Source organism: Oratosquilla oratoria, chromosome 12 (genome assembly GCF_046742065.1).
Source record: "Oratosquilla oratoria isolate Oo_2021 chromosome 12, ASM4674206v1, whole genome shotgun sequence".
NCBI lineage: Eukaryota > Metazoa > Arthropoda > Malacostraca > Stomatopoda > Squillidae > Oratosquilla > Oratosquilla oratoria.
In genome coordinates, this window is record NC_134788.1 from 3,358,933 (window position 1) to 3,376,347 (window position 17,415).

Consider the following 17,415-nt stretch of genomic DNA (forward strand, 5'->3'; position numbering starts at 1 on the left):
GTATTCTTTTCCCCCACCACAGGGAATTCCCCCACCACAGAAAAAGAATACTCAGAGAAATGGTACAGGACAGCAACAAGGGGTTGGGGGACAGCATAACGGAGGGACAGTCGTAGTATAAAAGTGTCATCATTTCTCTATGAACAGAGTTTTCCTCTATCATAGACAAAATGATGTGTGGCTCTGGTCCGTAGGGGCGCCTCATATAGACCCTAAAGTATCAACTGCATGCTACTTTGCCACAATAACAAGCAGCCAATACCCCAGACAGTGGTATTGATGAACTTACGTTAGGTATTATTTTATACTTCAACAAATATATATATATATATATATATATATATTTATATATATATATATATATATATATATGTATATATATATATATATATTTGTAGGAATTCGATTTTTTAACTTGTCAAAAAAGAAAAAAATTCAGGAGCCCTAAAAAAACTTTTCGATATTTTTTCTTTCGAAGACAAAATAGAAAATTAAAAAATAAACACCTACATAATGTAGATGTATAAACAAAGTTTCTATGATAAACATACATACATGCATACATATACCAAGGCTTTTTCTCCCTTACAAGGGGGGGGTAGCCAAAAAGAAAAAGGCACAAAATCACTCCCACCCATTCCATCCCTGAATACACTCCACACCCCTCCACCTTCCCTCTTATCTTAGCACCTCCTGAATGAAGCATCATACATCATACATACATATACCAAGGCTTTTTCCCCCTTTCAAGGGAGGTAGCCAAAAAGGGAAAGGCATAAAAACACTCCCACCCATTTCATCCCTAAATACACTCCACACCCCTCCCACCCTCCCTCTCATCTGAGCACCTCCTGGATGACGGGTCATCCCTGCACCTTGCCCACCGCCCTGGGTCAGAAGCAGTGTCGCAAGACACAGTACATCCACAGCAAGGCCGCTTCATTTAATCAGCGACCCCCCCCCTCTCCGTCCCCCCTTGCATATAAGGAGAGGACGGGGAGAAATCCCTTCGGGCTGCGTCAAAATTTACTCACACATACTACCTCACCCCCACCCCCCCCGCCCATTCCTCCTCATGCAATCACAACATCATCCATATACAACCATTCTCCACTCACCTCTGTCTTCCGTCCTCTCCCTTCCTTCCTCAACAGACATTCCCCTCTTCCCCAAAGCCCCCTTCACCCCATCCATCCACCTCATCCTAGGACGTCCCCTCATGTTCACTCCCTCCACATCTGCCTTCCATACCTCTTTTACTAGTCTTTCTTCACTCATTCTTTCCATGTGTCCAAACCATCCTAATATTCTTTCATCAACCCTATCTCCCAGCTCCTTTTTCACCCCTGTTCTCCTCCTCACCTCCTTATTTCTCACTCTATCCAGCCTAGTAACCCCCACCATACTTCTCAGACACCTCACCTCAAACACATTCAAACTCCTTCTCTCTTCTTCTCTTATGTTCCACGTTTCTGCCCCATACAGTGCTGTTGGCACAATCACTCCTTCATACAGTCTCCTCTTCGCATCCATTCCTAAATGTCTATTCCTCATTACACTCTATAATCCACCAAGGCATTTACTCGCTTCTCTCAATCTACATTCTACCTCCACCTTCACTCCACTTTTTCCTGCTACACTTGCACCCAAGTATCTAAAACTATCAACTTCCTCCAGTCGCTCTCCCTTAATGTTCACTTCCAGTCTATGATAAAACTAAAAAAAAAAAAAAAAAAAAAAAAAAAAAAAAAAAAAAAAAAAAAAAAAAAACACCTTTTTTTTTTTGTAGCAGCAATCATTCACCCAAATTTGATGAAACTTACAGAATAGCATTATTTTACATTGGCAAACAGTATATTGAAATTTCAAAGCAATTGAATGAGCCAGAAGCGAGATATGAGTCCAAGGAGTTTTCGGGGGTGGTTCCCTTCAAGACAGCAATATCATTGTTCAAGTTATTTTTTGTTTACCATAAATCGTTTGTTTCTCTTCTCCATACATCGTTCATATTTCTCACATCTCTATATCTAAAATTCTACTAAAGAGCCTTGTTTCATGTCCCGTAAACCCAGAAAATTACTATCTTTACTACTATAAAATATAAATCTTTTGGTACTTCTTGGTGATCTATGATCAGGATTTATGTTCTCCTTCGGTTTCACACTATCAAGCGCTTCTGCGTAACAGTTTACTCATACAGTCAAACGCGGTTGTCGATGCTGGTAGACCACCCTGGGAAACCTCCGACTTGTCAACACTTTCCTTCTATATCTCACTTTTTACGTTCTAAATAATAATTTTGGGTGTGCACAAGCACTCCCCTTCCCATAGATACACTTTTAGTTATATTTAATTGAAGCACTGCTGTATCACTGGAACACCAAGTACTAACTAGGTAGGTGTTGGCACTACGGCTACTGGTATGTAATAAATGTATGTATATGTATGTATGTATTAATGTTATCAAAAAATTCATCGATCATCCAGTCGCAATTTAATTGAACAGTTTAAAATCTAACCCAGCTGAAATACATTCTGACTGAAAGTGGCCATATCTATATGTAATATGAAATATCAATATGATAATCATTATCATAGTCATAATCATGATCTTCAAATGATCTTGGTAAATGAATCTAATATATTTTCAATTTGTATTTGAACTACAGTATAATAGACTTACGAATAGTCAAAAGCTGTGTTCATACTATGGAGTTATTGTGTTGTGAATACAATCTATTTTATCTTTCAAAAGTGCAGATATGTTATATAAATATACCACTACACAGAACCTCGGAACGTAACCATTGAAGAAGCTGAAGAAATGGCAATTTCCTTGCCCATCTTCTACCATGAAGTCTTAGTTGAGCGCACAGCGGCTGTCGTTAACATCGAGGTAAGTAAGGCTCAATTGAAACAGGCTGTCTTAAATGTCCACCAGGCAAAGCTCGTATGAATTTATAGATGTGTATATTAGCACGTACGTACAAACACATACATACAATATACATGCATGTATACACTGTACATAGCCTACATAGTCATTAATGTAGTATATATAGTTACATATATTTATAATATTATTATATACTTACATTCATACATACTGTATATACATACATGCATGCATATATACATACACACACATACATCCTTACATACATGATGCATATATATATATATATATATATACACATACATACATATATACACATGCATAAAGGAATTTATTCCGAACTTGTTTCACAGATAAGCTTTCTCAAAGAAAGGAATAGACTACCCATATCAGTTGCCCACTTTTGCAAAAAAAAATTCTTTTTAATAGAAAAGCCTGTAGCAAAATGAAAGGGTGATCGTCTACAAAGAAGGGGGTTATTGCCACTGAGCGCTTTTCAGGAATAAATCTATTGATTTTTATATCGCAGCTCAGAAGGCAGGCAGGCAGGGGGCTTGATGACTGAGACTTGCGTCTATATCAACATTACCAACATTGTAATGGTGAGAGATATGGATAGTAAAAAAAAAAAAAAAGAATGAGAATGAAAATAGATCTAAATGTTTATTCAGGTAATTTCGAGTTTCCTTTCCTGGAGGGCAAATGTAGCTGTGGCAGTTGTCTATTTAAGATCTTCCTTTTTTATGATTAGTTATATAAAGTAATTAGTTATATAAAGTTATATAAAGTAATTAGTTATATAAAGAGGTAAATGCAAGGGATTGGAGATGGTTAAAGAAAATGGAGAAAAGTGGGAGGTGAGCCAGCTGTTGTTTGCGGACGACACTGCGCTTGTGGCAGGATCGGAGGAGGGATTGAGGAAGTTGGTGGCAGAGTTTGGGAGAGTATGTGATAGAAGAAAACTAAAGATAAATGTGGGTAAAAGTAAGGTGATGAGATGTACAAGGGGTGAAAGTGGCAGTAGACTGGAAGTGAGCATTAAGGGAGAGCGACTGGAGGAAGTGGATAGTTTTAGATACTTGGGTGCAAATGTGGCAGGGAAAAGTGGAGTGAAAGTGGAGGTAGAATGTAGATTGAGAGAAGCGAGTAAATGCCTTGGTGGATTATAGAGTGTAATGAGGAATAGACATTTGGGAATGGATGCGAAGAGGAGACTGTATGAAGGAGTGATTGTGCCAACAGCACTGTATGGGGCAGAAACATGGAACATAAGAGAAGAAGAGAGAAGGAGTTTGAATGTGTTTGAGATGAGGTGTCTGAGAAGTATGATGGGGGTTACTAGGCTAGATAGAGTGAGAAATGAGGAGGTGAGGAGGAGAACAGGGGTGGAAAAGGAGCTGGGAGATAGGGTTGATGAAAGAATATTAGGATGGTTTGGACACATGGAAAGAATGAGTGAAGAAAGACTAGTAAAAGAGGTGTGGAAGGCAGATGTGGAGGGAGGGGACGTCCTAGGATGAGGTGGATGGATGGGGTGAAGGGGGCTTTGGGGAAGAGGGGAATGTCTGTTGAGGAAGGACGGAAGAGGACAGAAGACAGGGGTGAATGGAGATTGGTTGTATATGGATGATGTGATTGCATGAGGTGGAATGGGCGGGTGGATAGTGAGGTAGTATGTGTGAGCAAATTTTGACGCAGCCCAAGGGATTTCTCCCCGTCCTCTCCTTTTATGCAATGGGGGGACGGAGAGAGGGGGTCGCCGATTTAATGAAGCGGCCTTGCTGTGGATGTGCTGTGTCTTGCGACACTGCTTCTGACCCAGGGCAGTGGACAAGGTGCAGGGATGACCCGTCATTCAGGAGGTGCTAAGATTTGAGGGAGGGTGGAGTGGTGTGGAGTGTATTCAGGGATGGAATGGGTGGGAATGATTTTATGCCTTTTTCTTTTTGGCTACCCCCCTTGTAAGGGGGAAAAAGCCTTGGTATATGTATGTATGTAGTTATATAAAGTGATTCAATGTTCTTCCTATTTTTTATGATTAGTTATATAAAGTGATTCAATGTCCTTCCATGAATAAAACAGTGGCTTCCTCCCAATTTAGGATCTGTCCCTCCTTGTCATTGTGAATCCCTAGAATGTTTGTTTCCCTAAATAAACTCCATTCCCCTCCACCCTCCCTCTTATCTTAGCACTTCCTGGATGAAGGGTTATCCCTGCACCCTGTCCACTGCCCTGGGTCAGAGGCAGTGTCGCAAGACACAGCACATCCACAGCAAGGCCGCTTCGTTAAATTGGCGACCCCCCCCTCAACCCCTATCATACTTCTCAGACACCTCATCTCAAACACATTCAAACTCCTCTCTTCCTCTCTTATGTTCCATGTTTCTACCCCATACAGTGCTGTTGGCACAATCACTCCTTCATACAGTCTCCTCTTAGCATCCATTCCCAAATGTCTATTCCTCATTACACTCTTTAATCCACCAAGGCATTTACTCGCTTCTCTCAATCTACATTCTACCTCCACCTTCACTCCACCTTTTCCTGCCACATTTGCACCCAAGTATCTAAAACTATCCACTTCCTCCAGTCGCTCTCCCTTAATGCTCACTTCCAGATTACTGCCACTTTCACCCCTTGTACATCTCATCACCTTACTTTTACCCACACTTATCTTCAGCTTTCTTCTTTCACACACTCTCCTGAACTCTATCACCAACTTCCTCAATCCCTCCTCCGATCCTGCCACAAGCGCAGTGTCGTCCGCAAACAACAGCTGGCTTACCTCCCACTTTTCTCCATTTTCTTTAACCATCTCCAATCCCTGATCCACTACCCTTGCATTTACCTCTCGCACCACCCCATCCATGTATAAGTTGAACAGCCAGGGAGATCTAATGCATCCTTGACGAAGTCCCACCTTTACCTCGAACCACTCACTCTCTCTCCATTTCTAATCCTGAAACAAGCTCTACTATCGTAAAAACTCTTGACAGCTAGGAGCTTTCCTCCTATCCCGTATATCTGCAAAACCTCCCACATTGCCTTCCTGTCTACCCTATCATAAGCCTTTTCCAGATCCATAAAAGCCCAAAAAAATACCCTTTCCTATAGCTTTCTCACATATTTGCCTTACCACAAAAATTTGATCTACACAACCTCTACCCATCCTAAATCCACACTGTTCCTCACCAATTACTCCCTCTGAAACTACTACATTCACACTTGTCCCCTTTTCCCTTGTGAAGTGGAACTATACAGGCACTCCTCCAGTTCTCTGGCACTCTACCCTCTCCCCAGCAAACATTAAATAACCTCACCAGCCAGTCCATATATATACACACATATATATATATATATATATATATATATATATATATATATATATATATATATATACACATATATGATGGATTAAAAAAAAAAAAAAAAGACTCGGAAACAGGTATTTTATTTCTGCCATTTTTTAGTCCTCTCTAGGTTCATCATCAATGATGAGATTGTTTGATCCTGACTTAAAATAGAATTATGCGGTACACTGAGTGGACCATAAGAACCCCATCACGAGGTTGAGGTTTCCGTCTCTCCTACTGTATCCCAGAAATCTCTAGGTACCAAATATGGTGCACTGGGAGTGAACCATGGGAACCACGGCAATGAGTCAGGCATTACATGTCTTTCCACTTCCAGAAACCCCTGGTGACAAAAGGCCACAATCTTCTCCCTGATCACACAATCGCCTTGTTTCTTGCATGATATAGGTTAGATGCCCTATCTACTCTATCCCTTACCCTCATTAACCTGACATTCCCACATTTCAAAGATGGTGGCACTGTGGTTAGGACTTTTTCCTCAGTGTGCTGCATGGTGATATCTGCCCGGATAACTGTGCTGTCGTTATGTTGATGATATGTTGCCAGTCCTGAAGGAGGGTGGTGGGGCAGCTCAACAGAAAGAATGAAGCAATATAGTTCATCTCAAATGCATTTAAACAACTTCTTCATATCTCTCATTCCAAGTCTCCACCCCATATGGTGTTGTGGACAAAATTACCCCATCATATAATCTTTTCTTTGCATCCATTCCCAGATGCCTATTTCTCATGATACTGTTCAATCTGCCTAGGTATTTACTTGCTTCTCTCACTCTGCAGTTTAACTCTACCCCAACTCCTCAATTTCCTGTCACTTGCAACCTCAAATACCTATGCACCTCCTCCAGCATCTCTCTTCTAAGACTTACTTCCAACTTGCTGCCCCCTCTCCCCTTGTACATCTCACCACCTTGCTTTTACCCATATTTACCTCCATCTTTCTCCTATCACATACCTTTCCTAACTCTGTCACTATCTTAGACCCTCTTCTGACACCGCTACAAGGGCAGTATCATCCGTAAACAACTGCCTCACTTCCCACTTCCCTCCAATATCTCTAACTAGTGATGCAAAGAAAACTTTTTTTTTTTTTTTTTTTTTTGCAAGTTAATTTTTTTTTTTTTTTTTTTTACGTGTCCAAATTTGTTCAGATATTAAATATCAAATATATGAAAACGGGTGTAAGTACTTGATTCATCCCTCCACATATGCGTATCTACCTTATCCAAAGAGACATCAGATACAGTATACAAATAAACAAGTAATTGACCTTTTTATTCAGGACTCCGATGCTGCAACAAGTGTGGATACTGTATATGGGCCAATATGGCTACCTTGCAAAGTTTACTCTTAGTATAATCTTCAAAGATTAAACACTCCAAATTTCCTTGCCATGAATGGTTAAACATACACATAAAATAAGATATACAATAAGGTATACACAAATTAATCATGGTCTATCTGGAAAATACAAAAAAAAAAATAGATATCCGTGTTTTTTTAATGTTTTATTTTTTATAAAAAATTTTTTTTAAGAAAAGCACGTCTTTTTTTCGAGTTGCATCGATATCTCTAACCATCTCCAAACCCCTGCCCATCATCATCGCCTTTACCTCCCATGCCACCCAATCCATATACTATTTGAACAGCCATGACGACATGACACACCTCTGATGCAGCTTAACCTTCACCTCAATCCACTCGCTCTCTCCATTCCCAATCCTAACAAAAGTTTTATTGATATTGTAAAATCTCTTAAGTGCCTTAAACAGCTTTCCCCTAATCCCCTAATCTGCAATGCCTTCTTGTCTACCCTATCATAAGACTTCTCCAAATCCATAAACATTTTTTATTTTATTATTATGGAAGTTCGCTGGCTGAGCGGGTTAGGGTGTTGTTACTTGCTGTGAAGGTCGAGGTGAGGGTAGTTCGAATCCTGCCACCAGTGAAGTTGAACCAAAACCCTCTGTGAGAGGCACCATCCTAGCCTCCCAATAGGGGGGAGTGTGTGACGTTAAACCATATATATCATTTTTATTATCTGGGAATTAAAGGTTATATGAAGGGATCTTATGATGTATTGGGCAAATGATAACTGGAATGAGAATGAGAAAGAAGTATTTGTACACATTGATAGGAACATCCTAAAAAGTGGTACATGAGTACACCAAATGTACTCGAAGGGAATGAAATCGAAGTCTCATAACTATTCTTTTTGTTTCATTAGATCAGGACATTTGAAAGCATAGTATACACTATTTAGTTATGGCTTCAGCATTTGTCTCTCTTCTGTACATGTTCCAACTTTTGTAACTATGTCTAAAGTTATGTATTCCAATTAATATCTTAGTTCTAGTACATATACCAAAAGCCTTTGGTATATGTACTAGAACTAAGATATGAATTGGAAGGTAGAGGTGGAGGAAGTGAAAATGAGGGGGTGACCAAGGATGAGATGGATGGATGGGGTAAAAGGGGCATTGAGAAAGAGGGGAATGTCTGTTGAGGAAGGAAGGGAGAAGACAGAAGATAGGGGTGAGTGGAGAATGGTTTTGTATGAATGATGCCGTGATGCATAGAAGGAAATGGGTGGTGAGGGAGTATGTGTGAATGGTATTTTCACTCTAAAGGGATTTCTCCCCGTCTTCTCTTTTTCTGAGGGGACGGAGAGAGAGGGAGCTGCCAATTAAATGAAGCAGCATTGCTGTGGATGTGCTGTGTCTTGCGACACTGCTTCTGACGCAGAGCAGTGGGCAAAATGCAGGGATGACCCATCATCCAGGAGGAGCCAAGAAAAGAGGGAAGGAGGGAGGGCTGGTGAGTGGGAGTGGAGTATGTGGGGATTTATGACTGACTTTGGCTACCTCCCCTGTAAGGGAAAAAAAGCCATTGATATATATGTATTATCGTTATTACTTCCGTCTTTGTTGTTTCTATTATTGTTATCATATTCATTACTATCATTATCACCAGTAATATTATTGTTATTATTATTATCATTACTATAACTTGTTATTGTTATTATTACTACAAAATATAAATATATTTTTTCCTGTCATTAAAAGGTAAATGCTGAGGTAGAAGACCGGATGATAATCATGGTGGACTACGAAAAGCTCCCCCTACCTGAGAATAATCCTCTTATCAAGCTTCTGACAGATGTACCGCTCACCAATAAAGGTGAATAATAAAAGTAAACTCCCAGTAAGCTAACTGATAGGAATATATATACTATATATATTTATGTGTGTGTGTGTGTGTATTAATATTCATACTGTATATATATATATATATATATATATATATATATCAGACATAATGTAGTAGCACATTTGTAAATAATAATCACAAAGAACCCATAGTCGGAATAAAAGGAAACTTAGAAGAAAGTATAACTTCTATATTTCGGCCAATAGCCATAGCCCTGAAATATAGAAGTTATACGTTCTTCTAAGTTTCCTTTTATTCCGACTGGGTTCTTCATGATTAATATGTATATATATTTACATAGTTGTATTTTACGGGAAGAGAGCTATGCTCGTAGTGATCTGTTTTCGTATCTCTCCGCATCCAGTTTGTTCTTAAAATCTTGTATAGTTTTGGCACTCACTGTTTTGTCATTTAGTTTGTTCCAGACATCAATCACTCTTGTGTGGGAAGCTATTCTTTTTCAAATCTCTTCTGTAACTGTCCTTCTTTAGCTTTTTCTCATGTCCTCTTGTTTCTCTTCTGTCCCATCTTAATAAGTCGTCTCTATCAAGAACTTCCATCCCTTTCATAATTCTGTAAATGGTCAGCAAATCACCTCTTTCTCTTCTCTGTTCCAGTGTTGGTAGATGTAATTTCTTCAATTTTTGTTCGTATGTCAAATTTGAGAGTGTAGGTGCCATTTTTGTCACTGCTCTTTGTATTCTTTCCAATTTCATTTTTTTTGTAGTACTAGGTGCCCATAGTGTTGCAGCATACTCCATATTTTTTTTTTTTCTTATTTTTTACCATTTCTTCAGCCATGAGTCAAAGGCCACTTTCATTGATCTTAATAAGTTAAAAGTCTCTCCAACTAATTTATTGACATGTTTATCAGGTGGCAAGTCACTTGAGATAATCACTCCCAGGTCCCTTTCTGAGTTGACTTTTTTGACTTCCTTGGTACCAATTTTATATTGACCCGATATTCCATTTTTGCTTTTTCCAAATTCCATTATACTACATTTCTTAATGACTCCATTCCCATGTTTTGTCCAGGTCTTCTTGTAGCAATCTGCAGTTATCTCATGTCTCTCTTGAGTAATTTGGCATCATCAGCAAAGAAGTTCATGTAACAGTTCACTCCCTCATCCATATCATTTATGTATATGGCAAACATTAAAGGAGCCAATACAGAGCCTAAGTGCCACTCTCAATTTTCTCCCAATTAAGAAATCTTTCATCCATTCCAGTAGCTTACCTTGTATTCCTCCTATTATTTAAATTTTTCTTATTAGTTTTTTATGTGGTACTTTGTCAAAAGCCTTCTGCAAGTCCAAGAAGGTGCAATCTGCCCAGCCATCTCCTGTAGTATCTCTATTAATCTTGAGTAAAAACATATTAAGTTTGTGGTACACGATCTTTCACTTCTAAAGCCAAATTGTTTAGGGTTTAATATTTTATTCTCTTCCAAGTGTTTGATCCATTTGCTCCTGATAACCTATTCACATATTTTTGCTTCTGTGCTTGTAAGGGATACTAGTCTGAAGTTTGTGGGATCTTCTTTGTTTCCTCCTTTATATATTGGTACGATGTTTGCATTTTTCCAATCTTGCAGTACCTTTCCTTCTTTGAGTGAAAAGTCTATTATCTTGTAAAAATTTGTCTGTTAGTTCATCTATACACTCTTTCAGTATCCAATTTGCAATCCCATCCAGTCCATGTGATTTCCTAAGATCTAGGTTTTTTATTTGGTCTCTAATTTCTTTCTGTGTTACCTTTATTTCTTTCATTTTAGGGGATCTTTCTCCTTGTCCATCTTCCCAAATTTATGAGCTCTCAATTGTAAAAAGCGTCCTAAAATATCTGATCATAACTTCAGCCATTTCTATGTCATCTATATATTCTTTATGTCCTTCACACATTTTTACAATTTTGTGTTTTCTTTTAATTCATCATTTACATATCTGTAAAAGACTACTAAGTATTTCAGCGGCTTTGACCCATCGTTTTTCGCTCATATTTCCGAAATAATCATTCACATCAGCATGGTATATTAGCACAGCCTAATTCACACCCGGCCATAATTTTTGACATTATAGTGTATTCACAAGTGTATTTAATTACGGTGTTTACTCTTGATGTTGTGTGTGTCGTAGCCGACACCCGTGAAGTAAATCGAACAAGTGAAGTTGGGATACACGAGGTAGTTTGTGATGACGTCACGACTTCACCTATTCGATTTACTTCACGGGTGTCGGCTACGACACACTTAATATCAAGAGTAAACGCCGTAATTAAATACACTTGTAAATGCACTCTAACGTCAAAAATTATGGCCGGGTGTGAATTAGGCTGTGCTAATATATCATACTGATGTGAATGGTTATTTCGGAAATATGAGCGAAAAACGATGGGTCAAAGCCGCTGAAATACTTAGGTTGATCCTTACATTTGTCTATAATATCTTTTTCATAGTTTCTTTTTTCTTTCCTGTGTATATTCACATATTCGTTCCTAAGTTTTATATATGTTTGCCATTTGGATGTTTTTTTTTTTTTTTTTTTTTTTTTTTTTTTTTTTTTTTTTTTTTTTTGCCCATCTTTTCCAGGCTTTGTCTCTTCTGTCTTTAGCCTCACTGCACCTTTTATTATACCAACACTTTATATATATCTCCTTTTGCTTCTTCTTTGGTACATATTTATCAATTCCCTCCTTGTACTTTTCTTTAAATATGTTCCATTTGTCATTCATCTTTGTTTCCTCTTTGGAAAACTTCTCTAAATATAAATATATATATATATATATATATATATATATATATATATAGTATTTGTGCATATATATATATATACATATATATATATATACTATATATATATATATATATATATATATATGTATATATATATAAATATATATATATATTTAATTGTGCATATATATATACTGTATATAATATATATATATATATATATATATAATTGTGCATATATATATACTGTATATAATATATATATATAGGATAGATGAAGAAAGAGGAAAGGGACAAAAGGTAGGGAGGTTCTTAGAGTGAACTCTTTGAATGAAAAGGAGAAGGAGTACAAAAAGAAGCTGAAGGAGGAGTGGGAGGGAGTGAAGGATAGAGTAGAGCTAGGTGTGGAGGAGGAATAGGGATGGTTCAAGGAGGGAGTCACAAAGTGTGCAAAGATGGTGTGTGGAACAAGGACAGGAGAAAATAGAAGGAAGGGTAGTGAATGGTGGGATGAGGAAACAAAGAAGTTTGTAGAAGAGAAGAAGGGAGCTTTCACAGATTGGTTACAAAATAGGACGAGGGAGTCATATGAGAGGTACAAAGAAAAGAAAAGAGAAGTAAAGCAAAAGGTAAAGGAGGCAAAGAGGAGAGCAGATGTGAAATGGGGTAAGAGTATGACAGAAAATTTTGAAAGTAATAAAAAGATGTTTTGGAAAGAAATTAAGAGAGGAAGAGGAGGCGAATCAAGTAGAGAAGAAAAGGTAAAAGGTGCAGATGGAGAGATGATAATGGAAGAGAAGGAAGTAAGGGGAAGATGGTCAGAATATTTTAGGGAGTTGCTAAATGTGAAGGAGGATAGGGAGGGAAAGATAGCTGCAGTGGGAAATGCGAAGAAAATGAGTGATGAGTGAGGAAAATGGAGGAGAAATAAGGAAGGATGAAGTGAAGGCAGTTGTTAAGATGATGAAAGCAAGTAAGGCACCTGGTCTGGATGGATGCCATGCAGAATGTCTAAAAAAAAAAAAGAGGTGCAGTGATGGTTGACTGGCTGGTGAGGTTATTTAATGTTTGTTTAAGAGAGGGTAGAGTGCTGGAGGAGTGCCTGTATAGTTCCTCTTTACAAGGGAAAGGGGGACAAGTGTGAATGTAGTAGTTTCAGAGGGATCAGCTTGTTAAGTGTAGTTGGGAAGGCTTATGGGAGGATCTTGATTGAGAGGATTAGGAGAGGAACAGAGGGAGTAATTGGTGAGGAACAGTGGATTGACGGGTAGAGGTTGTGTAGATCAGATCTTTGTGGTAAGACAAATATGTGAGAAAGCTATAGGAAAGGGGAAGGATGTTTTTTGGGCTTTTATGGATCTGGAAAAGGCTTACGATAGGGTAGACAGAAAGGCACTGTGGGAGGTACTGCAGATATATGGGATAGGAGGAAAGCTGCTAGGAGCTGTCAAGAGTTTTATGAGAGTAGTAGAGCTTGTGTCAGGATTAGAAATGGAGAGAGTGAGTGGTTCGAGGTAAAGGTGGGACTTCGTCAAGGATGCATTATGTCGCCCTGGCTGTTCAACTTATACATGGGTGGGGAAGTGCGAGAGGTAAATGCAAGGGTAGTGGGTCATAGATTGGAGATGGTTAAAGAAAATGGAGAAAAGTGGGAGGTGAGCCAGCTGTTGTTTGCGGACGACACTGCGCTTGTGGCAGGATCGGAGGAGGGATTGAGGAAGTTGGTGACAGAGTTTGGGAGAGTATGTAATAGAAGAAAGCTAAAGATAAATGTGGATAAAAGTAAGGTGATGAGATGTACAAGGGGTGAAAGTGGCAGTAATCTGGAAGTGAGCATTAAGGGAGAGCGACTGGAGGAAGTGGATAGTTTTAGATACTTGGGTGCAAATGTGGCAGGAAAAGGTGGAGTGAAGGTGGAGGTAGAATGTAGATTGAGAGAAGCGAGTAAATGCCTTGGTGGATTAAAGAGTGTAATGAGGAATAGACATTTGAGAATGGATGCTAAGAGGAGACTGTATGAAGCCAACAGCACTGTATGGGGCAGAAACATGGAACATAAGAGAAGAAGAGAAGGAGTTTGAATGTGTTTGAGATGAGGTGTCTGAGAAGTATGATGGGGGTTACTAGGCTAGATAGAGTGAGAAATGAGGAGGTGAGGAGGAGAACAGGGGTGGAAAGGGAGTTGGGAGATAGGGTTGATGAAAGAGTATTAGGATGGTTTGGACACATGGAAAGAATGAGTGAAGAAAGACTAATAAAAGAGGTATGGAAGGCATATGTGAAGGGAGTGAACATGAGGGGACATCCTAGGATGAGGTGGATGGATGGGGTGAAGGGGGCTTTGGGGAAGAGGGGAATGTCTGTTGAAGAAGGATGGGAGAGGACAGAAGTCGGGTGAATGGAGAATGATTGTATATGGATGATGTTGTGATGCATGAGGTGGAATGGGTGGGGGGATAGGGGGTGAGGTAGTATGTGTGAGCAAAATTTGACACAGCCTGAAGGGATTTCTCCCCGTCTTCTCCTTTTATGCAATGGGGGGATGGAGGGGGGGCGGTCCCCGATTTAATGAAGCGGCCTTGCTGTGAATGTGCTGTGTCTTGCGACACTGCTTCTGACCCAGGGCAGTGGACAAGGTGCAGGGATGACCCATCATCCAGGAGGTGCCAAGAAAAGAGGGAGGGTGGAGGGATGTGAAGTGTATTCAGGGATGGAATGGGTGGGAATGATTTTATGCCTTTTCTTTTTTGGCTACCCCCCTTGTAAGGGGGAAAAAGCCTTGGTATATGTATGTATGTATATGCATCTCAAGGACTTATGTATGATTGTAGGTTAAAGTTAAGGGATAGCGAGCAAAAAGTCAGGTAGAAAGTTAGCTCTGAGCCTTGATGGGTGGCGGGGAGTACAACAGTTTCCCCCCATTACTATGTTAACCCCTTTTCCACTGTCCAAGTGGCGGATCTGTGTTTAGGCAACATCCAGGGTCACTATGGGAAATTGGAGTGTTTAATCTTGGAAGAGTATGCTAAGATAAAAGGTAAATTTTGTAAGGTAGCCAGCCAATAGCCATACTGGCCCATATACAGTAACTACACTTGTTGCAGGCTTGCAGCATCTGACAGTGACTTTATATGGTCAATTACTTGTTTATATTTATACTCTTGTCTAATGCCTCTTTGAATAAGATAGATGCACATATGTGGAGGGATGAATAACATACTTGCACCTGTTTTTATATACTAAATATTTAATATCTGAACAAATTTGGACGAGATTAAAAAAAAAAAAAAAAAAAAAAAAAAAAAAAAAAAAATTGTATATACAGTGGCCGCGAAAAGTTTGGCCGCAAAGTTATAGGCGCCCCAACTTTCCCCTAAACTCAAAACATGCGAAAAATACAACTTTCCACCCAAACTTTTCGCTATTTTTCAATGCTAGCGTTTGTACCCGTATTTAGCCGAGACAATACACACTATTTGGCAACTCTGTTTAGGCACACTCGATGTCACATGGAGTCAGTTTCTAAACATCTCTCACGGAGAGTAGTCTTTTTTTTGCGGTGGTCTCTGTTTTTGTGCCTTGATATCTCCGTAATGGGAAGTGGTAAAGAGCTGGAAAGAGACAGTTGTTACAATCATAACCCTCTATAAGGAGGGTTATAAGTGTAAAGATATTGCTACTCGTGTGGGAATTGGAGTGCGTCAAGTGCAAAAGTGGACCAAGAAATTTCGAGACGAAGGAAGTGACATCATTCGTACTCCAAAGCATCGCTCTGGTCGGCCAAGGAAGATATCAAATCGTACTTCTACAGTTCTAACTGCCTCCTACGGTTATTAGGAGGCAGTTAGAACTGTAGAAGTACGATTTGATATCTTCCTTGGCCGACCAGAGCGATGCTTTGGAGTACGAATGATGTCACTTCCTTCGTCTCGAAATTTCTTGGTCCACTTTTGCACTTGACGCACTCCAATTCCCACACGAGTAGCAATATCTTTACACTTATAACCCTCCTTATAGAGGGTTATGATTGTAACAACTGTGTCTCCAGTTCTTTACCACTTCCCATTAAGGAGATATCAAGGCACAAAAACAGAGACCACCACAAAAATAAGACTACGTACTCTCCGTGAGAGATGTTTAGAAACTGACTCCATGTGACATCGAGTGCGCCTAAACAGAGTTGCCAAATAGTGTGTATTGTCTCAGCTAAATACGGGTACAAACGCTAGCATTGAAAAATAGCGAAAAGTTTGGGTGGAAAGTTGTATTTTTCGCATGTTTTGAGTTTAGGGGAAAGTTGGGGCGCATATAATTTTGCACCCAAACTTTTCGTGGCCACTGTATATATATATATATATATATATATATATATATATATATATATATATATATATATATATATATATATATATATATATATATATATATATTTTTGTTTCATCTATAGTCTGGGGTATTGGCTGTATGTTATTGTGGCATTAAAAGCTGCTCAATACCATGCAGCTGATACTTAAGGGTCTGTACAGGGAGCCCTCATGGACCAGAGCCACACGTTTTATCTTTGGTAGAGGAAATCTTTATTCATAGAGAAATGATATACAGTCACTATCCAAGTTACGACGTACGAGAGTTACGACCACATCTAGCAGATGCCTATTATGAGTTTACTGTACATGTCTGGCAGCACAGCGCTTAAGATAGTTGTGGCAACCGGCATTGCGTACGGCAGTTATGGCAGAGATGGAAAAGTTGCTATACACGTGGTTGGAAGATAATAGGCATGAAATGTGAGAGTGACGTTGCAAGCAGTGTAAAGTAAGGCTACAAGTTAATTTCACATGTTGAAAGAATGTGCAGGTGAAGAATACGCTTCACATGAGTTCATAGTGAGTGCTGGGTGGTTTCGTTGCTTTCAAGAGCGTTACCAGGTTCACCACGTGTTGTTGAAAGGTGAGGCTGCTAGCAGTGATGTGCCTGCAGCTAAGGCATTTGTGGAAGAGTTTGATAAATTATGGATGAAGGATATTTACGTACTTATGACCACGTCTAGCTGATGCCTATTATGAGTTTAATACGAATACACTATAATATGTATTTTCTTTCTTTAACTTACCATATCATATTAACAACTAAGCAACTGAAAACAATACTGTATACAACTGTAGGAGAGAAGCCAAACGCAGAGTATGGGATCCAATGTATTTA

The 17,415-nt window shown here is 39.1% G+C and overlaps 1 protein-coding gene across 1 annotated transcript in view; it reads left to right on the forward strand.

The window, feature by feature from the left end:
* Positions 1 to 2,200: 2,200 nt before the first annotated feature.
* The window catches only part of LOC143030164 (polycystin-1-like protein 2), a 138,037-nt gene continuing 122,822 nt past the window's right edge, over positions 2,201 to 17,415 (forward strand). Inside the window, exons 1-3 of the mRNA XM_076193326.1 lie at positions 2,201 to 2,395; positions 2,790 to 2,896; positions 9,335 to 9,449. Coding sequence (XP_076049441.1) covers positions 2,825 to 2,896; positions 9,335 to 9,449 — 187 coding nt within the window. The 5' untranslated portion in view covers positions 2,201 to 2,395; positions 2,790 to 2,824. The remainder of the gene's footprint in view (positions 2,396 to 2,789; positions 2,897 to 9,334; positions 9,450 to 17,415) is intronic.